Genomic DNA, 24,840 nt, shown 5'->3' with positions numbered 1-24,840 from the left:
GGAAACACTCTCATTTACCATTGCAACAAAAAGAATAAAATACCTAGGAATAAACCTACCTAAGGAGACAAAAGTCCTGTATGCAGAAAACTATAAGACACTGATGAAAGAAATTAAAGATGATACAAATAGATGGAGAGATATACCATGTTCTTGAATTGAAAGAATCAACATTGTGAAAATGACTCTACTACCCAAAGCAATCTACAGATTCAATGCAATCCCTATCCAACTACCACTGGCATTTTTCACAGAAGTATAACAAAAAATTTCACAATTTGTATGGAAACACAAAAGACCCCGAATAGCCAAAGCAATCTTGAGAACGAAAAACGGAGCTGGAGGAATCAGGCTCCCTGACTTCAGATTAGACTACAAAGCTACAGTAATCAAGACAGTATGGTACTGGCACAAACACAGAAATACAGGTCAATGGAACAGGATAGAAAGCCCAGAGATAAACCCATGCACATAGGTCACCTTATTTTTGATAAAGGAGGCAAGAATATACAATGGAGAAAAGACAGCCTCTTCAACAAATGGTGCTGGAAAAACTGGACAGCTACATGTAAAAGAATGAAATTCAAACACTCCGTAACACCATACATAAAAATAAACTCAAAATGGATAAAAGACCTAAATGTAAGGCCAGACACTATAAAACTCTTAGAGGAAAATACAGGAAGAACACTGTATGACATACATCACAGCAAGATCCTTTTTGACCCACCTCCTACAGAAATGGAAATAAAAACAAAAATAAAATAAATGGGATCTAATGAAACTTAAAATCTTTTGCACAGCAAAGGAAATCATAAATAAGACAAAAAGACAACCGTCAGAATGGGAGAAAATATTTGCAAATGAAGCAACTGTCAAAGGATTAATCTCCAAAATTTACAAGCAGCTCAATATCAAAAAAACAAACAACTCGGGCTTCCCTGGTGGCACAGTGGTTGAGAATCTGCCTGCCAATTCAGGGGACATCGGTTCGAACCCTTGGCTGGGAAGATCCCACATGCTGTGGAGCAACTAGGCCCGTGAGCCACAACTACTGAGCCTGCGCATTTGGAGCTTGTGCTCTGCAACAAGAGAGGCTGCAACAGTGAGAGGCACGCACACCGCGATGAAGAGTGACCCCCACTCGCTGCAACTAGAGAAAGCCCTTGCACAGAAACAAAGACCCAACACAGCCATAAATAAATAGATAGATAAATAAATAAATAAATAAATAAATTTCTATCACAATTATACATATTAAAAACAAACAAAAAAAACAAACAACCCAATCCAAAAATGGGCAGAAGATGTAAATAGACATTTCTCCAAAGAAGATATAGTTTGCCAACAAACACATGAAAGAATGTTCAACATCATTAATCATTAGAGAAATGCAAATCAAAACTACAATGAGATATCACCTCACAGCAGTCAGAATGGCCATCATCAAAAAATCTACAAACAATAAATGCTGGAGAGGGTGTGGAGAAAAGGGAACCCTCTTGTACTATTGGTGGGAATGTAAATTGATACAGCCACTATGGAGAACAGTATGGAGGTTCCTTAAAAAACTAAAAATAGAACTACCCAATGACCCAGCAATCCCACTACTGGGCATATACCCTGAGAAAGCCATAATTCAAAGAGTCATGTACCACAATGTTCACTGCAGCTCTATTTACAATAGCCAGGACATGGAAGTAACCTAAGTGTCCATTGACAGATGAATGGATAAAGAAGATGTGGCACATATATACAATGGAATATTACGCAGCCATAAAAAGAAACGAAACTGAGTTATTTGTAGTGAGGTGGATGGACCAACAGAGTGAAGTCAGTCAGAAAGAGAAAAACAAATACCACATGCTAACACATATATATGGAATCTAAAAAAAAAATGTCATGAAGAACCTAGGGGCAGGATGGGAATAAACATGCAGACCTACTAGAGAATGCACTTGAGGACATGGGGAGGGGGAAGGGTAAGCTGGGACAAAGTAAGAGAGTGGCATGGACATATATACACTACCAAATGTAAAACCGATAGCTAGTGGGAAGCAGCCGCATAGCACAGGGAGATCAGCTCGGTGATTTGTGACCACCTAGAGGGGTGGGATAGGGAGGGTGGGAGGGAGGGAGATGCAAGAGGGAAGAGATATGGGGACATATGTATATGTATAACTGATTCACTTTGTTATAAAGCAGAAACTAACACACCATTGTAAAGCAATTATATTCCAATAAAGATCTTTTAAAAAATTGGCTATATTCCCTGTGCTGTACAATGTATCTTTGTAGCTTATTCATTTTATACATAGTAGCTGGTTCCTCTTAATCCCCTACCATCTTGCCCTCCCCTCCCTTTTCTCTCCTCACTGGTATCCACTAGTTTATCCTCTGTATCTGTGAGTCTGGTTCTGTTTTGTTATATTTTTATTAGATTATTTTTTAGATTCCGCATATAAATGATACCATACAGTATTTGTCTTTCTCTGACTTAGTTCACTAAGGATTAATACCCTCTAGGGGCCGTCCATGTTGTTGAAAATGGCAGAGTTTCACTCTTTTTAGGGCTAATACTCCACTGTATATATATATACACCACATTTTCTATATCTTTTCATCTACTGATGGACACCTTTGGTTGCTTACATATACTGGCAAATGTAAACAATGATTCTATGAACACTGGGGTGCATGTATCTTTTTGAATTAGTGTTTCCATTTTCTTTGGATAAAAACCCAGGGGTAGAATTTCTGTTTTGTTTTTTTTTTTTTTAATTAATTAATTAATTTATTTTTGCTTTATAACAAATTTAATCAGTTATACATATACATATGTTCCCATATCCCCTCCCCAGGGGTAGAATTTCTGGATCATACAGTAGTTCCATTTTAATTTTTTGACAAACTGCCACACTGCCTTCCATAGTAGCTACATCAATTTATATTCCTACCAACAGCGTACTAGGGTTCCCATTTCTATACATCCTCGCCAACATTTGCTATTTGTAGACTTCTTGATGATAGCCATTCTGACAGGTGTGAGGTGATATCTCATTATGGTTTTGATTTGCATTTCTCTGATGATTAGCAATGTTGAGCCTCTTTTCATGTTCCTGTTGGCCATCTGTATATCTTCTTTGGAAAGATGTCTACTCAGGTCGTCTGCCCATTTTTAAGTTTTTTTTATATTGAGTTACATGAGCTATCTATATATTTTGGATATTAACCCCTTATTGGGCATATCATTTGCAAAATATTTTCTCCCATTCTGTAGGTTGTCTTTTCATTTTATTGTTGGTTTCCTTTGCTGTGCAGAAGTTTTTAAGTTTAATTAGGTCCCATTTGTTTATTTTTGCTTTTGTTTCCTTTGTCTGAGACAGATCCATAAAAATATTGCTACGATTTATGTCAAGGAGTGTTCTGCCTTAGCCTTCATCTCTATTTTTTTTTATTTTTATTTTTTGACCACACCACATGGCATGTGGGATCTTAATTCCCCAACCAGGGATCAAACCTGCGCTCCCTGCAGTGGAAGCATGGAGTCTTAACCACTGGACTGCCAGGGAAGTCCCAGCCTTCCTTTCTTTTTTCTTTTCTTTTTAAATTTACTTGGCTGCATTGGATCTTAGTTGTGGCACACAGGCTCTTTGTTGCGGCACATGGGCTCTCTAGTTGTGGCTCGTGGGCTCTAGAGTGCATGGGCTTAGTTGCCCCACGGCATGTGGGATCTTCGTCCCCTGACCAGGGATCGAACTTGCATCCCCTGCATTGGAAGGCGGATTCTTAACCACTGACCACCAGGGAAGTCCCTCAGCCTTCACTTCTGAAGTGATTCTTTCTTCTTACTTCCCCCAAGTTGTCACTACATTTCTAAGTTTTTCTAATCCTGCTTTGTTTTGTTCTTCCATGTCTTATTTAATTTTCTTAATGTCTTCCAACTCATTTTTAAACAGTATATTTTAAATTTGTTGTTTTTTGAGTGTGTCTTTCTGGAATGTTTTTCCCCCCTTTTTCTCTTTTTTTTAAAAAATTGAAGTATAGTTGATTTACAATACTGTGTTAGTTTCAGGTGTACAGCAAAGTGATTCAGTTATATATATATATTTTTTCAGTTTATATCCTTTATATCACTTACATGTGGAATCGAAAAAATAATACAAATGAATCTATATACAAAACAGAAACTGACTCACAGACAGAAAATAAATTTATGGTTACCAAAGTAGAGAGGGAGGGAGGGAGGGAGGGAGGGACAAATTAGGAGTATGGGATTAAAAGATACAAACTACTATACATAAAATAGATAAGCAACATGGAATGCTTTTGATTCTCTCCTCTTTCTCCTTATAATAATTTTCTGCGGGATCTGACCTTGATTATTTTTCCATTCATTTTTCTCACAGCTTTATTGAGATATTTTTCACATACCATAAAATTTACCCATTTAAAATGTACAGTTCAGTGGTTTTTAGTATATTCAGAACTGTGCAACCATCATCACAATCTGTTGCTCATTCTTATGTGTACTAAGCTTTCCTGAACTTTTAGAAAGCTGTATGTGTACCCCAGCCCAAGCTGAATGTTTTGGCCCTGCTCACTCCATGCCACAGTGTGGCACTACAAAAAAAGGAAATTACAGGCCAGTATATTTGATGAATATAAATGCAAAAACCCTCAACAAAATATTAGCAAACCAAATCTAAAAATATATAAAAAGGATCATATACCACGATCAAGCTGAATTTATTCTAGGGTCACAAGGATAATTCGATATATGCAAATTAATCAGTGTGATACACCACATTATCAAAAGGAAGGATAAAAATCACATGATCACCTCAATAGATGCAGAAAGACCAATGGGATAAAATTCAACATCCATTAATAATAAAAACTCTGAAAGTGGGTATCGAGGGAACATATCTCAACATAACAAAGGCCATTTAGGACAAACCCACATCCAATGTCATACTTAATGGTGAAAAGCTGAAAGCCTTCCCGCTAAATTCTGGAACAAGACAAGGATGCCCATTCTCGCCACTTCTATTCAACACAGTATTAGAAGTCCTAGTCACAGCAATCAGACAAGAAAGAAATAAAAGGCATCCAAATCGGAAGGGAAGAGGTAAAACTGTCACTACTTGCAGATGATGTGGTACTATATCTAGAAAACCCTAAAGTCTCCACCCAAAAACTATTAGAACTAATAAATGAATTCAGCAAGGTTGTAGGATACAAGATCAATATACAGAAATCTGTTGCACTTCTATACACTAACAATAAAATATCAGAAAGAGAAAGTAAAAAAAAAAATCCTGCTTAAAACTGCATCAAAAAGAATAAAATACCTAGGAATAAACTTAACTAAGAAGGTGAAAGACCTATATTCTGAAAACTATAAAACATTTATGAAGGAAACTAAAGATGATACAAAGAAATGGAAAGATATCCTGTGCTCTTGGATTAGAAGAATTAATGTTATTAAAATGGCCATGCTGGGGTTTCCCTGGTGGCGCAGTGGTTGAGAGTCCGCCTGCCGATGCAGGGGACACAGGTTCGTGCCCCGGTCTGGGAAGATCCCACATGCCACGGAGCAGCTGGGCCCGTGAGCCATGGCTGCTGAGCCTGCACATCCGCGCATCCGGAGCCTGTGCTCCGCAACGGGAGAGGCCACAACAGTGAGAGGCCCATGTACTGCAAAAAAAAAAAAAAAAAAAAGGCCATGCTGTCCAAAGCAATCTACAGATTTAATGCAATCCCTATCAAAATACGCATATTTTTCACAGGACTAGAGCAAATAACCCTAAAATTCATATGGAACCACAAAAGATCCTGAATTGCCAAAGCAATCTTGAGGAAAAAGAACAAAGCCAGAGGTATAATGCTCCCAGACTTCAGACTATACTACAAAGCTACAGTAATCAAAACAGCATGGTACTGGCACGAAAACAGACACACAGATTAATGGAACAGAACAGAGAGCCCAGAAATAGGCTATGGTCAATTAATCTATGACAAAAGAGGCAAGAATATACAATGAAGAAAAGGCAGTCTCTTCAACAAGTGGTGCTGGGAAAATTGGAGAGCTACATGTAAAACAATGAGATTAGAACAGTCCCTCACACCATATACAAAAATGAACTCAAAATGGATTAGGAGACCTAAATATAAGACCTGAAACCATAAAACTCCTAGAAGAGAATATAGGCAGAACACTCTGACATAATTGTAGCAATATTTTTTTTGGCTCTGTCTCCTAAGGCAAAAGAAGTAAAAGCAAAACTAAACAAATGGACATAATTAAACTCAAAAGCTTTTACACAGCAAGGGAAAATATTGACAAAATGAAAAGACAACCTACACAGTGGGAACAAATATTTATAACTGATGTGACCCATAAGGGATTACTATCCAAAATATTATGAACAGCTCATACAATTCATCATCAAAAAAACAAACAACCCAATAAGTGGGCAGAAGACCTGAAGAGACAGTTTTCCAAAGACATACAGATGGCTAACAGGCACATGAAAAGATTCTCAACATCACTAATTATTAGAAAAACGCAAATCAAAACCACAATTAGGTATTACCTCACACCTGTCAGAATGGCTATCATCAAAAAGTCTATAAATAACAAATGTTGGAGAGGATGTGAAGAAAAGGGAACCCTTGTACACTGTTGATAAGAATGTAAATTGGTGCAGCCACTACGGAAAACAGTATGGAGGTTCCTCAAAAAACGAAAAACAGAACTACCATATGATCCAGCAATTCCACTCCTAGGTATATATCTAGAAAAAAGGAAAACACTAATTCGAAAAGATACATGCACCCCAATGTTTATAGCAGCACTACTTACAATAGCCAAGAGATGGAAGCAACCCAAGTGTCCATCAACAGACGAATGGATAAAGACGATGTGGTATATATATATGTATATATGTATACATACATACACACAGAGAATGGACTATTACTCAGCCATAAAAAAGAATGAAATTCTGCAATTTGCAGCAACATGGATGGACCTAGAGGGTATTATGCTTAGTGAAATAAGTCAGACAGAAAAAGACAAATACTGTGTGATATCACTTATATGTGGAATCTAAAAAGTAATACAAATGAACGGATATGAAAAACAGACTCACAGATACAGAAAACAAACTTGTGGCTACCAAAGGGGGCAGAGGAAAGTGGGGAGGGACAAATTAGGGGTATGGGATCAACAGATACAAACTACTATGTATAATATAGATAATCAAGAAGGATATACTATATAGCACAGGGAATGATACTCATTATCTTATAATAACTTATAATGGAGCATAATTTACAAAAATACTGAATCATTTTGCTGTATACCTGAAACTAATATTGTAAATCAACTATACTTCAATTAAAAAACAAGTAGAATGCACCTCTTGTAGACAGCATGCAGTTGAGTCTGGTAATCAATCTCTGATTTCTAATTTGAAGGTTTATTCCATTTATATATATATATATTTTTTCCCATTTATATTTAACATAATTACTGACATGGCTGGATTGGGATTTACCATTCTGCTATTGGTTTTCTGTTCATCTCATCTGTTTTTTGTTTCTCCATTCTTTCTTGCCTTCCTCCCTTTTAATTTCTCCATTGACTTTATAGCTTTCTCTCTTTGCATTATTTTTAAAAAATAGACCTTAGTTTTAGAGCAGTTTTAGGTATACAGTAAAACTGAATGAAAAGAACACAGCATTCCTATATACACCCTGCCCCACACAGACACAGCCTCCCCCCACTATCAACATCGAGCCGCAGTGGTACATTTGTTATAATCAATGAACCTACACTGATGCATCATTATCATGCAAAGTCCACAGTTTACATTAGGGTTCACTCTTGGTGTTGTACATTCTATGGATTTGGGCAAATGTATAATGACATATATTCACCATTACAGCATCATACTAATAGTCTACCTGCCCCCCAAATCCTCTGTGTTTTACCTATTCATCCCTCCTTTTCCTCTAATCCCTGGCAACCAATAACCCTTTTACTCTCTCCATAGTTTTGCATTTTCCAGAATGTCATGTGGCTGGAATCATACAGTATGTAGCCTTTTCAGATTAGCTTCTTTCACTTAGTAATATGTATTTAAGGTTCCTCCATGTCTTTTTATGTCTTGATAGCTCATTTGTTTTTAGCAATGAATATTATTCCATTGTCTGTATGTACCACAGTTTATCCATTTGCCTACTGAGGGCATCTTGGTTGCTTCCAAATGTTGGCAATTATGAATAAAGCTGCTATAAACATTTGTGTGCAATTTTTGTGTGGACCTAACTTCAACTCATTTGGGTAAATACCAAGGAGCATGACTGCTTGATAGTATGGTAAGAGAATGTTTACTTCTGACAAACTGTCTTCCAAAGTGTCTGTACCATTTTACATTCCCACCAACAATGAATGACAGTTCCTGTTGCTCCATTAGCCATGCCAGCATTTGGTGTTGTCAGTATTTTGGATTTTGGCCATTCTTATAGGGGTGTAGTGGGATCACTGTTGTTTTAATTTGCAATTCCCTAATGACATATGATGTTGGGCATCTTTTCATATGCTTATTTCCCCTCTATATAATCTTCTTTGGTGAGGTGTCTAAGGTCTTTTACTCATTTTTAAATTGGGGTGTTTAGGGACTTCCCTGGTGGCTCAGTGGTTAAGAATCTGCCTGCCAACACAGGGGATACGGGTTCGAGCCCTGGTCTGGGAAGATCTAACGTGCCGCAGAGCAACTAAGCCCCTGTGCCACAACTATGGAGCCGGCGTGCCACAATTACTGAAGCCCAAGCGCCTAGAGCCTGTGCTCCGCAACAAGAGAAGCCACCGCAATGAGAAGCCCATGCACCGTAACAAAGAGTAGCCCTCACTCAATGCAACTAGAGAAAGCCCGCGCACAGCAACGAAGACCCAACACAATGAAAAATTAAATAAATAAATAAATAAAATTGGGGTGTTTAATTGAGGCATTACTTCACTATCTCTGGGACCCACTGTTTCAAATGGCAAGGTGACAACAATTCATATCACTGTTCTTCTGTGTGTAATATGTACTTTATCTCTGGCTGCTTTTAAGATTCTCTTTTTCTTTTGTTTTCGGCAGTTTGACTATGATGTCCCTAGGCTTGGTTTTCACTGTATTTAAAACCTGCTTAGTTAGGGCTTACTGCTATTTCTAAATTTCTAAATTTGTGTTTCACAGATTTGGGGAACATTTCAGCCATCATTCCTTCAATTTTTTTTAATGGCCCCTTCTCTCTCTTTCTTCTCTCCTACTGGTATTCCAATTGTACATATGGTAGACCTTTTTACATTGTTCCACAGGTCATTGAGGCTCTTCGTTTTTAACCAGTCTTTTTTTTTTCTTCAGATTGCCTTATTTCAAGTTAACCAACCCTTTCTCCTGTCATTGCCAATCTGCTATTAATCTCATCCAATTTTTAAAAATTGAAATATAGTTGATATACAATGTTATGTTAGTTTCAGGTGCATTACAGTGGTTTGACATTTGCATACATTATGAAATGATCACCACCATAAATCTGGTAACCATCTGTCCCTACACAAAGTTATCACAATATTATTGACCACATTTCTTATGCTGTATATTACACCCCTATGGCTTTATTTATTTTATAACTAGAGGTTTATAGCTCTTAATCCCCTTCACCTATTTCCCCTCTCCAACCTCCCACTCCTGTGGCAACCACCCATGTTTTTGTCTGTATCTGAGTCTGGTTTGATTTTTAAACTTCAGATATTGTATTTTTCAGCTCCACAATTTTTTGTGCATAGTTTCTACTTCTCTGAGATTTCTTAACTTTTCATTCATTACAAGTATATTTTCCCCTATGCCCTTGAGCATAGAAATAAGCTGCTTTAAAGTCCTTATCTGCTAATTTCAACATCTGAGTCATCTTGGGGTTGGTTTTCATTGATTGCTTTTCCTCTTGAGTATAAGTCACATTTTCTTTCTTTTTTTTTCCTGTACGTATAGTAGTTGAGGACTGAATCCCAGACTTTGTGAATGGTTATGTTGTAGAGATTATGAATTCTGTTTTGTTCCTCTAAAAAGTACTGATTTTTCATTTCAGTTAGTTTTCATTTGTCTAGAACGAAAATTCCAAATTCTGTTTCCTCTGCATTGGGCAGTAGCTGGATTATCCATTCAGTTATTTTAGCTCTATCGAGGGTGCTTGGAGTCAATCCTGTATAGCTTAGTAGTCTGCCAGAGATTTGGACAGGCTTTATACAATTAGGGCTCCTCCTCTGTGGTTCTCTCCTGGGATATCTTCTCAGGTTTCAGTTGCTACAGTCACCCTGAACTCAGTTCTCTCCTTCCTCATCCGATAAGACTGGTTTCTATCCAAGTTTTACCTACCTCCATATTACAGCAAGTGCAGCCTGCCCATGGGTGAAAAGCTATAAAAAAAACAGGAAACCTTTTCAAATGACCACTCTTCTCTTTGCTACAGTGGAAATAGCATTGGAAGTGGGAATTTTAGGGCCTGTATTAACATCCTAGCCTGTCCACTTTCTAGCTATGTTTACTTTGGGTTAGTTCTCAGACACCATTTCCTCATTCTAAAATGGGAGTAAACACAGTCCTCGCAGAGAGTCGCCGTGGTTTCCTGCTTCAACAGTGCTTGGATGGAACCCGGCGCTCATCTCCCGCTCCGGCCGGCCGCTCAGAGCCAGCCCTCGCCACCACCTCACAGCACCCTCCGACCGCCCCAAGGTCCCCGCCGCCGTTACAGCGCCGTGCAGCCACCGCCACCGCTTCACCTCAGCCGCCCGCCATGACGACCGCGTCCCCCTCGCAGGTGCGCCAGAACTACCACCAGGACTCGGAGGCCGCCATCAACCTCCAGATCAACCTGGAGCTCTACGCCTCCTACATCTGCCTGTCCATGTCGTAGTATTTTGACCGTGATGATGTGGCTTTGAAGAACTTTGCCAAATACTTTCTTCACCAATCTTGTGAGGAGAGGGAACATGCTGAGAAACTGATGAAGCTGCAGAACCAACGGGGTGGCCGAATCTTCCTTCAGGATATCAAGAAACCAGACTGTGATGACTGGGATAATGGGCTGAATGCAATAGAATGTGCGCTACACTTGGAAAAAAGTGTGAATCAGTCACTACTGGAACTGCACAAACTGGCCACTGAGAAAAATGACCCCCATTTGTGTGACTTCATTGAGACTCATTATCTGAATGAGCAGGTGAAATCCATTAAAGAATTGGGTGACCACGTAACCAACTTGTGCACGATGGGGGCCCCCCGCATCTGGCATGGCACAGTATCTCTTTGATAAGCACACCCTGGGAAATAGTGATAATGAGAGCTAAGCCTTAGGCTGGCTTCTCGTAGCCACAGGGGTGACTTCCCTGGTCACCAAGGCAGTGCATGCATGTTTGGGTTACCTTTATCTTTTCTGTAAGTTGTACCAAAACATCTACAAGTCCTTTCCTTAGTACCATTCCTTCAAATGAAGTAATTTGGTACCCCTGCCCAAATAATAAATAAATAAATAAAATGGGAGTAAGAATGTTTGCTTCATGGGGTTGTTAAGAGTATCAAGTGAGATAATACATGAGATAAAGAAAATAGGCTCAGAGGGGCTAGATGATGTCCTATCTAAGTGGTAGGAGTAATTGGTTACTCCAGATCTGTCCGTGCTTTTTCTGCTGTGCCATATTGCTTCCATCTTTCTAACGACTACCAGCTCCACCTTTCCCTCCCAAACACACCTCCAAGTACCTACCATGATCTAATTACCAAACTGAGCACCAAGAACACAGTAAGCCAAAGTCCTTGCCCTCAAGAAGTTCCAAGTACCATTCCCTTCTTATATAAGTGTTGACTGCCCTACAGTCTATGTCTGATTTTGGTCACTCTCAGGGCCTTCAGATAGCTGTTTTGTTATATTCTGTTCAGTCTGTAATTGTTATCTATAGGAGGGGTTGGCCTGATACAACCTACTCTGCTGTTACCAGAAGCAGAACTGCTATTTATGGATTTTTGGCTTTGCTATCTAGCTGCTCAGTATGTTTTTATGCCATGATATTTGGAGAAATTAAAAAACTCTGCTGTCCCACTGCCCCCATCCTCCCAAAATCATGTGCTATTTATTTTAATAATAAATGAAATAAAATACTGACTAGAAACTTTCTATTACACAGAATCTTTGTCCAGATTTCTTTTGCTTCTGAAGGGCAGCAATACTTGGTCTGAATTTAATTGCTCGAGAGTTAGGGACCGGTAGTGTAGTAGTATAACTACTCTCCTTCCACCCCTCCATACCTGATGTTTTCTTGGCTATACCCTGATCAGGTAATGCTCCAAGTTTCCGATGCTGTTCATACCAGTCATTCACTGTCATAGATGCCAGACTTGGATAACCAGCTCCAAATACTCTGCAAGAATAACACTGCATTTAGAAAAGTAAACATAAACAGCTCTATTAAAAAGCCTCTTCTCTTTAGTGATAAAGCCTGTGTCTATTTCATCCTTGTTCCCCTACCCAGCTATCTTCTGAGGATTTGTGCAAACTCCTGTTAGGATATGTAAAAAGAGGCATCCAGGAAGGAGAATTAAAGGCAAGAGCTTTCATGAGAAGATAAATAGCCCAGAATCATCTCCCAGTAAGCAATCCTGGAGGCTAATGCCCCACAGAGGAGTGATGATACGATGGAAGGAGTATTTATACCTGGAGGGTATAAAAGATACACAGAGGAAGAAGACTCTTCTGCCACCCTATGGAAAAGCATCCCCAAACTCAGAATTAAAACCTAGATAGGCAAACATGTCCTTTTGAGAACTGTAGCTGAAGGAAACAGTGGGAAACAATTTTAAGGTCTACAATTCTCCCTTAGATTCTTCTTTCTGTTTTTAATTAGTTAATTAATTAATTTTTGTTGGTTTCCTTTCTAGACTATTTTTAAGCTCGAGTTTGTGAGGGAAATGTCTGATGAAGACAGACAGAGAAAGTATCAGAGGAGATACCTCTGATGAAAGAACAGCCTCCCCAGGTGAAGCCATTACCTTCTGGTACTCATGCACTGTAAATGAACCATAAAAGCAGGGGGCTTGCAAAGGCAATCCACTTTTTAATACTACCTACTTGGCTTGGGCCATGTTCCGAGTGAGAACAAACGGTTTCATTGGAGGCCTGTCCCGATGAGATGAGTGAGAAGTTGATGCCTAAAAAGGAAATTAATTATCAGAAGTGTACTTGTCATTCTGCCCACCCTACTATGCAGGCTCTTATGTCTTTAGGTGCTTAAAAAGCCCTATTTATCAGTCTCTAAGATATATCTGCAGAATACTAATGGTGGAGGTTGGTTAGCTCTCCTGAGGTGGCCCAAGTATCTTGCTGGAAAGGGAGGAAGAGAAAGCTCTCCCAGGAATCATTTCACCACAAGTGAAAAATTACTTGACTTTAAAATACTCCCCTCCAAAGAGGAAGATTCCAAAGCCTTCTTCCCTGTTCCATCTAAAACCCTTGAGCTGAATTTGAAGCCCCTTTCCTTAGCCTGGCCTTCAGTGCTAAAGTTGAATTATGAAGACCCTTCTGCTAAAACCCTGTCCAATGTAATTTTGCTATTAATTGTCATGAGCTCCCTAGGGTGTTTTAGAAGTGGATGTTCCTAAATGCAAGGGGGGGAAGAATGGGTTAGTATTTTTCATATATAGGTGCACAGAAATGTTTCAAGGAAACTTGGCTGTCCAGGGGCACACCAAAACAAACTATGGTCAAGAAAAGATGTTCACTTGGTTCTAAACTCCATCACTTCCAGAGCCAATCCCAATACCAAATGAGAAAGTATAAAAACAAAAAACTGGCGGGCTTCCCTGGTGGCACAGTGGTTGAGAGTCCGCCTGCTGATGCAGGGGTCACGGGTTCGTGCCCCGGTCCGGGAAGATCCCACATGCTGCGGAGCGGCTAGGCCCGTGAGCCATGGCCGCTGAGCCTGCGAGTCTGGAGCCTGTGCTCCGCAACGGGAGAAGCCACAACAGTGAGAGGCCCGTGTACCGCAAAAAAAAAAAAAAAAAAACAAAAAAAACTAAGGAGATGGGAGGATCCAGAGGAGTTCAGCCTCATGATGCTTGAAAACCACTCATCTAGATATGCCCAAGGGGCCTTAAGGCTTTAGAATACTAATTGTTCATTCTTTGATCCCTTCACAGGAGAAACTAGGTTGATGTTACCCTGAGGCAAAAGCTCCTGGGCTAATTAGTGGAAATCGAATTAGCAAGAGGTTTCTCTGAGGACTTAAATGCCTGCGACTAACTGATAAATTCAACTCAATTCATGTTATATTCGGAACCAAAAAATAAGTGGCAGCAGAGCCTAATATTTTGAAGTAGCAGCTCCAAAACACAGTTATGATCTTCAGAGACAGCCAAAGTGGGGTTACAGCAAGTTTTCTTTACCAATATGCCTGACATTTTGTGCAGAGATGTCCTTGCTGTGTTTCATACTTGGGTGACCTAAGGTGTGAGAGTGTATCATTGTGTAAGGTTAAATCCTGGTTTCTCCCCCAACCTAAACACATTCCATGTCTTTTGCTTTATCTTCTTTTTACTCTTTTCTCTCTTTTCCAGTTACACTCTTCTTCTTCATTCCCATCCTATCCCTCTTCCTGTTTATTACAGTCAAGCACAGGTTTTCAAGGCCCACCTCCCTATGCCTTCCTTCAGCAGTCATGACTGCTCACAGCCCAAACCAATTTTCACTTCAGAGAAGACTCCCTCCCTCCTGGCATGGCACAAAATTACAAAAGACTGGAAGTGTGTTACAGGTTAGAAAGCACTGGGAAACAATACTATAAACTAGAAAGAAAGCTATCCTAGTGAACCTTCAGCCTTCCTCCACTAATCTTAATAAGAACAATGATTTTATGGAGACTTAAAAGGATTTTAATTCGATTACTCTCCTGTAGAAGATTCAAATCTCTGACAGTAGCTTTTTCAGCGATATAGGCAGTGACCAGGCTTACCTCTTTTGAAGAGTCTTTTCCTCTCAAGATCTTTATCTCCTGGTCAATGCTCTCAATCTCTTCTAAGCTGATACCAATCCACCTTCGAAGGTGAAGGAGGTAATATTCACGAACACGCTCATCATCTGCTTGACCACTTTCCACAGCAGATTTCAGTGCAGACAACCTATGCTCCACCTCCTTCTTCTGCTTGTATCTGTTCCACAGAAACACATTAGCCATGAACTTAAAAATAAAGAGGTGTTCCTTCAAAAGAAGGCCACAATACAATGTTACCTTTACAAATGACCAGGTACACCGATTTCCATTTAGGCAAAAATACAGATTCTATACCTCAGAATTTGCCACCAAGGCAGTTCTCTCAAGACTACAAGGCAAGGAAAGGATCAGCAGAAGCTGAGAAATACATCCTGAAACCAGAAAAATATCGAGGTAACCTGATCTGAGCAACTCTTCCCATCATATTTTGAGATGGGAGAGCCTTAGTAATTTTATGACATCAACCTTTACTAGGTCGGGTGCTTAGTATATACAATGTCCATTTGGGAATTACAGCTTCAAATAGTCATAGAATCTTAGGGGTCATTTACCTGACATTGATGCAGGAATTCCTTGTGAAACAGCTTAAAAAATGGTAATCTCTTCTTTTCTTCTGGGCAAAACATTTCCAGCTCCTCTAACTCATCCTAGTATAATTTGAAGACTCATATCCACCCTGCCTGCCCTTTTCAAGATGTATTCTAGTGTGTCATCTATCACTCATTGGACTATTTACTGAGTACCTATTGTGTGACAGGTACTGTTCTCAGTGCTTGAGACACAACAGTGCATACAAGAAAGTCCTTGCTCTCCTGAAGCTTTCATTCTAGTGTGAGAAGACAGACAAAAAGAAATAGATGAGTCAGGTGGTGGTGAAGTGCTCTGAAGAAGCAAAAAAAGCAAGGTAAAGTGGATAGAGTGATGGTGCGAAAGTAGGGGTGATCAGGAGAGACTTCTTTGAAGAGATGACATTTGAGCAAAGACTTCAAGGAAATAAGGATGGAAGCCATGCCAGTATCTGAAACAGTGTTCTAAGGGGGAAAAGCAAATATGAAGGTCCTGGGGTGGGAGAGTGTTGGCCTGACATGTTTGAGAAATAGCAAGGAGGTCAGTGTGGCTGGCATGACGTGAAGAATAATAGGAAGTGAGGTCAGAGAGATAGCCAGGGCCATGATTTGTAGAACGCTGTAGGCCAAGAATACACGAAATATCAAATGTCATGATATTTTGAGAAGAGAAAGCCACTGGAAGCTTTAAAATAGAATACATGAAATGAACTTTTTTTTAATGGACTACTCTGTTGTGTGTAGACTGTGGGCAGGGGAGGCAAGGGTGGAGCAGGAAAATCAATTAAGAGGATATTGCCACAATCCAGGCGAGAGACAGTGACTTGAAATAGGGAGGTGGTGAGATGTGGACATAATTAAAATATAACAGTATTTGTTGATTTATTGGATGTAAGGTCTTGAGGCAAAGAGAGGAATCAAGGGAAAACTCCACAACTTCCAAGAGAAGTATCTTGAAATATCTATGTCTGGAACCCCACTCTAGACCTCCAGAATCAGACGCTCCTCTGTGGGTGTTCACCCAAATCTGAAGTTCTTAACCTGAGGTCCACGGACAGAGTTTGGAGGGGGGGGTGTTCTTGAACTCCCCCAAATTTTGTATAGAGTTCTACGTGTATGCTTCTTCTTCTTTTTTTTTTTTTTTTTACTGGGGAGAGGTTAAGGAGGTCCATGACCCACAAAAAGTCAAGAACCTCTGCTCTGGAATCATTCTTTATTATAAAAACTTTTAGGCTCTTCTGATCTTTTTAATCAACAAGTGGGCACTTTATATAATGTTACAAATAACTGTCACAGCACCATCACAGGTGACCTTCTGAGTAAAACACTACACAGGTCAATTCCTAGTTCATGAATGCTATTACAAATATCACTTGAGAACATTTAACTCTGGTGCCACTTCTACCCCCACCCTCTTTCCTGGATGTACCTAAGTCAGGAAAAAAAAATACACGCACACACACACACACACACATATATATGTATCAGGGCCTTAGAATGTATGTAATCCAGGGTAAATTCTTGGTTAGTCTACTGGGCCTTTGAATAAGGTTCCTGTGCTTCCTTCCCCATCCTCTGCATGCAAGCGGTCTAGTCACACTCTCTGGTCTTTCCTTCTTCTCTACTTCCTTTGCTTCTATGACTTTGCTCCTAGTCATCTTTGGGACTTCTAAGTTCCTGAACTCCTATTCTTTGAGGCCAGTGTTTTTTAAACCTTTCTGTCTTAGCAGAAGAGCCCTTTCTTCTTATGAGAGCTTATTTGGAACTCCAGAAAGTAATAAAAGATAAAATCCGCCTTGGTTAAATCAGAGGAGGGCTCCCAACATGCCCCCTACCCAGGCACTGTGGTAGAATCTTAGGGCTCGAAGGAACAGATTGTAAACCACTGTCCTAGACCTTTGTCACTGTTCTAGATTTCCTATGGTGAGCCATTGCATGCAAACAGTCCCTATCACACTAGAATTCCCCAGTGCCTGTCACCCTTCTGACTCTGGGCCACTTTCATCATTCATTCCCCTTTTCTGTTCCCAAGCTGCTGAAGAGAGGTAACGAATTACAAATTTGTGTCAAATGAGTCAACTACAAATTCATATGATCAAACTTCAGCGGAACGGTCACTCTTGTTCAGCTATCTTTTTGCTCATCTTTTGTGGATTCCATGCCAACATCATGCTCACCAGATGGCCAGCCAATGAAGAAATTCAATTTCTCTTTTTACCTTAAAATCTCTATAGCTTCACCTTTCCTCCTCTCCTCTTGCCTTTAAGGAGCTAATGTTGTCTTTACCATTCCACTTTGGCTATCAATCCTGTCCCCACCCACATTCTTCCAAGCCTCACTCAATCATCCTCCCTGTCATTAGCAGTTACAATTTTTCACCCTACTAGTGCCTTTCCCCTATCCTAGAAACACCTTCCCTCAATCCATGTTCTGTCTTTTCAAATGACCACTCTTCTCTCTTTTCTAAACAGCACTAGAACTGGGAATTTGAAGACCTGAGTTTAAAGCCTGGCCACTTACCAGCCATGTAACTTTGGACAAGTCAGTACTCAGAGCCCATTTCCTTATTTCTAAAATGGGATAATATCTGCTTCATGGGGCTGTCAAGAGGATCAAATGAACAATATTCATGAAAGTGCTTTGTAAGCAGCAATATATTGTTATCTGATGGGAAAAATTGAGGTTAAGGGGGGCTAGATGATGCCCCATCTACTAGGTGGCAGAAATTGGACTGGTCACCCCAGGTCTGACTCCAAAGCCCAGGCTTTTTCTGCTATACCATATTGTTTCCATCTTTCTGATGACCACTCTATCTGTCCTTCCCAAAGATACCTCAAGTACCTACTATGATCCAGTTACTGGTTGGGTACCAAGGATATGATGATATAATTAGGATACTAAGGATATAATTAGTCAAGATCTCTGACCTTTAGAAGTTCCAAGTCTAGAAAATAACAGACTGTTATGGCCTGATAAGTAACATAAACTAAGTGCTACAGTATCTGGGAGGGGAGACAGGTAGAGAGAAGCTTCAAAGAGGACATGACATTTGTCCTCTCTCTTCCCCAGGCTTCTTTCTATAAGTACTTTTACCTGTACCTTGTTGAGTCTCTTACCTCTGCTCTTTCTTTCCTCTTCCTTCTCCCTTAATTTGCCCCAAGGTTTTATCCTTGGCTTTTTTGTTCTCTCTACATGTTTTTTCTTGGCAAACTGTCCACACCCAGTGACACTCCTGAATTTTTAGCACTAGCAGCAAAACAGTCTGATAAGTTTTAGTTACACATTTCCATCTGTCTATGGACATGGCTGTCCAGTTGTCACTTTAGGACCTAAATTCAGTAAATCTAAAACTAGACTCATTGCTTACCCAGCTTCTACTTCTCCATTTTTGTCAAAAGAATGTAGGTACAGTTAATCAAGGCTTACACTCACGCCTCAAAGATGGGAATTAGAGTAGAGAAGATACGTGAAGAAACAGGTTTTGAGGGAGAGAGAGGACACACCATTTAGGTGTTTTATGTAGGATGGCCTCACTGTGTAAAGTCATGAGATGGGGGATGGAGGACTTACAGAAATTAAATAAGGATTTGAACAATTTGTTTTCTAATCATATAAATGCTTCTTGCAAAAGTAATATCTCTGATAGTTGTTAACTTCATTTTTATCACTTCTTCCCAGTTGAAGTACTATTATAACACGTTAACTTGTCTTTCTGCCCCTCTCTTCCTTTTCAATGTTCCATACACATCACTTCCTTACAGTCCTCAAACCATACTACTCTTAGCTTCTGCCAAATCAGACTATTCTCCATTTCCTGTACATACCTCCAGCTACCCTGCCTTGGGCTTTTGCTCATGTTGTTCCCCCCTACTTGTCAAGAATAAATATTTTTTGAGCACCTTCTATATACCAAGCCCTGTGCTAGACATACCACAGAGAACAAGAGAGAAATGGCTACCGCTCTCATGGAGTATACATTCTAGTAGGGGAGAAAGACAAAGCCCAGAAAGACAGATAAATGAAGAGCATTCCATGCAAAGAGAACAACATGTACAAAGACTCTGTAGAAGGAAAGAACTGGATCTGTTCGGAACTGAAAGAAGGCTATTATGGCAGCAGTCTAGTGAACAAGGGGAGTATGATATATGACGAGATTGGAGAGAGGCAGATGCCAGATCATCCAGGTCTTTATAGTTAATGGCTTGGATATTTCAGGTGAGAGATGCTGGTGGCCTAGATGAAGGTATGATAGTGGAGAAAGAGAGAAACAGAAGGACATAAGGTACATTTTGTAGCTAGAACTGGCAGGCCTTGTTGATGGACTGGATGTGGCAATTCAGAAGGGAGGAACTGAAGCTAACTCCTAGGTTTCTAGCTTAAAACCTGGGTGAGTGGTGGTCTGTTTATTGAGGTGGTAAAGACATGAGTGCGGGGGCACATTTGGGGATTAAAAAGCCAGCAGTTCGGGCTTCCCTGGTGGCGCAGTGGTTGGGAGTCCGCCTGCCGATGCAGGGGACACGGGTTCGTGCCCCGGTCTGGGAGGATCCCACATGCCGCGGAGCGGCTGGGCCCGTGAGCCATGGCCGCTGAGCCTGCGCGTCTGGAGCCTGTGCTCCGCAACGGGAGAGGCCGCAACAGTGAGAGGCCCGCGTACCGCAAAAAAAATAAAAAATAAAAAGTTCAAAGATCAAGCTTTCTAACCAAAGAAATGTAAATCAAAACAATGAGGTATCTTTCCTGCTTGCCCATCTGGATTTTCTAAGCGCTGCCATTCAATACTGTTGCAGTGGGACATACTTTGAAACTTTGTTATTGTGGAAAGCAATATAATTACCATCAAGAGTCAAAATATTCAAACCTTTTGATTTAGGCACTGGTCCTTCTAGAAATCTGTCCTACAGGAACAGTGACAGATGCAGTTATGTTTCCTCATAACATTACTTAGAATAGCAAATAAAAAATCAACCCATAGGGCTTCCCTGGTGGCGCAGTGGTTGAGAGTCCACCTGCTGATGCAGGGGGCACGGGTTCGTGCCCCGGTCCGGGAGGATCCCACATGCCGCGGAGCGGCTGGGCTCGTGAGCCATGGCCACTGAGCCTGTGCGTCCGGAGCCTGTGCTCCACAACGGGAGAGGCCACAACAGCGAGAGGCCCGCGTACCGCATAAAAAAAAAAAGAAAAAGAAGAAAAAAAAAATCAACCCATAGACAGGCTAAGCATTTGACAATAAAAGATTAGTTTAAATAATTATGATATGACTGTAAGCTGGAATACTATTTAACCATTAAATACCATGGCTTCAAAAGACATAGGGAAATCAAAACAGGATGTTAGGTTTAAAAAAAAGGATAAAAAAACTATATTTATGGTATTCTTCTAAATTTATTAACTAAAATAACTATGTATCTGGAAGGAAATGCATCAGATAGTTAAAAAAGCTCATCTCTGAGTGCTAGGATGAAGACTTATTTTTAATTTAAAAAATGTTCTGTTATCCAACTTTCTACAATGAGTATTATTACTTTTACATTCAGGCTAACCTGTAATTTGCATTTTTAATTTGCATCCTTCTAGTCTCACCTCAAATGCTACTACATTCCGAAACCTTTTCCTTAACCCTCCAACCAGATGTGATCCCTCCCTGGTCTTTGTCCACAACACCATTTGTATCTCTCTAGTGCATTTACAGTCTTTTTTTTTTTTGGATATATTACGATTATTTGGATATCAAATTCACTGTTTAAACTACCTGTTATATGCCAACAGGCTGCCCCTACCTTCTTACAAAGGACATGATACTGAATTCCACTTCATATCAGTCTATCCCATTTCCTCAAAAATCATTCTCTGTCACTCACTAGCTCTTAACCATACTTTATTATTCTTTAAAGCCCTTACCACCTAAAATCACATTTTTATTTACTAGCTTACTGTTTGTCTCCTCCACCAAAACAAGAGCTCCATGAGGGCATGGACTTTGTCTGGGTCTCCATTACTTAGCACACAGTAAAGGCTCAATAAATATGTTAAATGAATCAATCAATTTTCAGCTCTCTAGACCAGGCCTCTCCACTGAGCTTCATGCTACAGATACCTTGACTTGGATGTCTCCTAGGCACCTTAAATGCAACATGTCTCAATATACAATTCATACTCTCCTCTATCTGTTCTTCCTCTTCTATTCCCCCATCTCAATGAGTTCTACAGCCACCCACCACCTACATCAGAAACATGGACATCTTCCTTGCTGCTTCATTCTACCCTACCTGTCACAACCAATTGATCGTTTTCTGCAGATTCAACCCTATAAACAAATATATCCCCTCCATCCCTTCTGCCATTGTAGTAGTAAAGTCTCATCACCTCTGTGACCTAACTGGATCTAATCTTCTCCCTCAGAATACTTCCTAACTGCTGCTAGAGTATGCTAGTTAAAATGCAAATATGACCTTGCTACTCTTTAAGGAAAAAAAAAAAAAACCTCCAGTGGATCCCTAGTCACCAAACAAATCTCAGGCTCTTCAGCATGGCCTAATAATAGGTAACATTTATAGAATATTTACTATGTAACAGATACTGTGCTAGCTGTTTTATGTGGTTTATTTTATTAATGCCTCTTAACCCTATGATAGGTACCACTGTTACTTAGACTTCACATATGAGGAAACCTGAGGCTCAGACAGGTTACATAAGCTATCCCAAGTCCAATGGCTTATAAGTAAAGCTGGGTCTCAAACCCAGGTCTCTCATTCCACGACCTGTACTCAGCTACAAAGATATGACAATAGCTGACTTTGAGTGCTTACTGTATCAGACAATGTGGTAAGAGCTTTTTATGCATTTCTCTTCTATTTTATAGGACCTATTATTATCCAATTTGACATCTGGGGAAGTTAAGGCACTGAGGGATTAAGCAACCTACCCAAAATCAGAATGATTAAATTTTGGAGCTGGGATTCAAACCCCCTTCCCAAGTTCTCAGGAACAAGGTCGTCCTTTCACCTTCCCCACACCCCAAGCTCTCCTTGGTCTGAACACTACAACATTCTTCAGCATCATTCTTTCCCCTTCTTCACCACCCACTTTGTGTTCTAGCATCACCTAATTGCTTACAGTTGTTCCCCACCCCAGCACTGTGGTCTTTAATGTCCCTGTAGCTTTACTAATGCTATTATCTCTGCTGGCTAAAGCCCTCCTTTCCTCTTCCTCTAGATGATACTCCAATGCATCCTTAAACAACTCATCACAGGAGTCACCTCGTCCAGGGAGCCTTCTCCTCTCTCCTGCTCCCTCTTTGGTTAGGTGCCCCTCCTGTCTGCTCTCCTGATACCTTGTGCATTTCCCTATCACATCATTTTGTAATTTATACTGTTTCTATGCCTCTTTTCCTCACCACACTGTATGCTCCTCCAAGGCAGAGACCACCCGTATCCATACAAACGCCCATACTCAGTTTGAATCCCCAGTGCCTAGCATAGCTCCTAAACACTATGAGCATTCTTTTTAAAAAACGAAACTAAGAGAGTAAGCAAGGTGTTCAAGGTCACATAATGAAGCTATGCCAGCACTAAGATTAGTTCAGGATGTTACACACCTGATCCACTATTGTTAGAACAGAGCTTCTCAATCAATTGACCATAAATGGACTATAGCTACAAGATATTTGTGCCCTTCAGAGATACTTACCTCACTGTACCATGTGAGTATTGCTATGCTGTGATGTGGGAGAGACTGGGAAACACTGTGCTAAACTACATTGCTGTTGTTGGCAACCATAAGGTGCTAGGGGTCTGACAGTTAGGTATGATCATTTCAACCAAGGCAGAGGCTTCTTGAAAAACTCAGGAGTTTGCTCTCACCAGGGCCTATGCTAAATAAGAACCCAAAGAGTGACACACACCATTTTTTCCCACCCCCCCCAGAAAAAAAACATGCACCCCTCCCCCCCAACAGCACTGCCATTGGGCAGTCTTCAAATGACCCACCTCTCTATTTTAGCCTGTCTCTGAGATGCCATAGAAACGAGGCTAGGATAGGCCATGGAGGAATCAGCAGTGTTATTTTCAGCAGAGTTGGTCTTGGTTTTGGGCAGCTCAAACTCTGCCACATGATAGTATTGGCACTGAGTTAAGTAGTTTAAAAAGTGTTCTCGAGCCCACTGCAAATGATCTAGACGCTTGCTGGGGTTGACTTGTTTCATGGCGAATGCTCCTTGAAATGCTGGCACCATCAGGTACTTCAGATCGGTGGAAGCAATCTCTTCCAAATCTTCATTTCGGCTGGAAAGAGCAAAGAGGAGGCTGTGAAGTCTGCCTGGGTCTTCAAACTGTGGCCCTGGCTTCCTGGGGGAGGGAAGGGCTGGGGTGGGGGTGGGGGTGGGGGTGGGACAAAGGGAGGAGGCACCGGGAACAGCTGCCAGTTTTCTTCACTGACAGTGGCTGAGCGCTCACACCCACTGCCTATACAAATAGCCAACACTAGGGAGCAGAGTTGTGTGATATTAAGTATCTCGGAAGAGAGGTGGAGAATGGAAACAATGTACACAAGGTCGTAGTGGGACGTAGGAAAGAAAGGCTCCGGGTTTTAAAGGTCTCCTGCACCCAGGATCAATGGTTCCGCCCTTGGTAACTATTATTACCTACATTCTCAGTCATACTACCCTCTCCCCGTACCTGAACAAGTCGAGCTCCAATAACATTTCGGCAGCCTTCTTCAGGAGGTCCAGCCCCTTGAACACCTTATCTTGGATGATCCGGGAGCCGGTGGGTTCAGTCGCGACTTCCACTTCGTCCAGAAGCTGCTTGCTGGTTTCGAATAGCTCGGGGAGCCGCGGCAGCAGTAAGTCGTCTTCGGCTGTTGCCATCTTGGGGCAGGGAAGAACACGGAAAACCTCACTTCCGACCCTGGGACGGATGGGCTGGGCTGCCAGCAACGAAACCGGAAGGGGCGCAGCATTGGTCCAGCGGCTCCATTGTTACCTAAGCGTCGGACAGCTGCCAGAAGCGGCTGTTAGCTAAACCTAGCAACCGTTTCCATAGACTCATTTTACCAGGCTGCCTATTAACAGTAGTAGGCATCTGTTACAGACACACAACGCGCAAACAAACAAGCAAACCCTAGGTGCTGCTTTTCGCGTGGCTACTCGTCGCCGATCCGGGTCTGGGCAGTGCCGTAGGC

General features: G+C 40.9%; 1 protein-coding gene and 1 pseudogene across 2 annotated transcripts in view; one reads left to right on the top strand and one right to left on the bottom strand.

Annotated features, from left to right (window-relative positions):
• The window catches only part of IGBP1 (immunoglobulin binding protein 1), a 35,090-nt gene extending 10,526 nt beyond the window's left edge, over nt 1-24,564 (bottom strand). Inside the window, exons 1-5 of the mRNA XM_082609876.1 lie at nt 24,336-24,564; nt 23,649-23,942; nt 15,059-15,254; nt 13,180-13,259; nt 12,360-12,472 (exon numbers count right to left, since the gene is read on the bottom strand). Coding sequence (XP_082466002.1) covers nt 12,360-12,472; nt 13,180-13,259; nt 15,059-15,254; nt 23,649-23,942; nt 24,336-24,526 — 874 coding nt within the window. The 5' untranslated portion in view covers nt 24,527-24,564. The remainder of the gene's footprint in view (nt 1-12,359; nt 12,473-13,179; nt 13,260-15,058; nt 15,255-23,648; nt 23,943-24,335) is intronic.
• LOC309796624 (ferritin heavy chain-like) lies at nt 10,712-11,492 on the top strand (annotated as a pseudogene). Its single transcript has one exon. The product of its transcript is annotated as a ferritin heavy chain-like (transcript).
• Nucleotides 24,565-24,840: the final 276 nt, after the last annotated feature.

Source organism: Mesoplodon mirus (genome assembly GCF_964341445.2).
Source record: "Mesoplodon mirus genome assembly, chromosome: X".
Taxonomy (NCBI): Eukaryota; Metazoa; Chordata; class Mammalia; order Artiodactyla; family Ziphiidae; genus Mesoplodon; species Mesoplodon mirus.
Note: the sequence above shows the minus strand (reverse complement) of the source record. Positions and strands in the feature narration are given on the sequence as shown.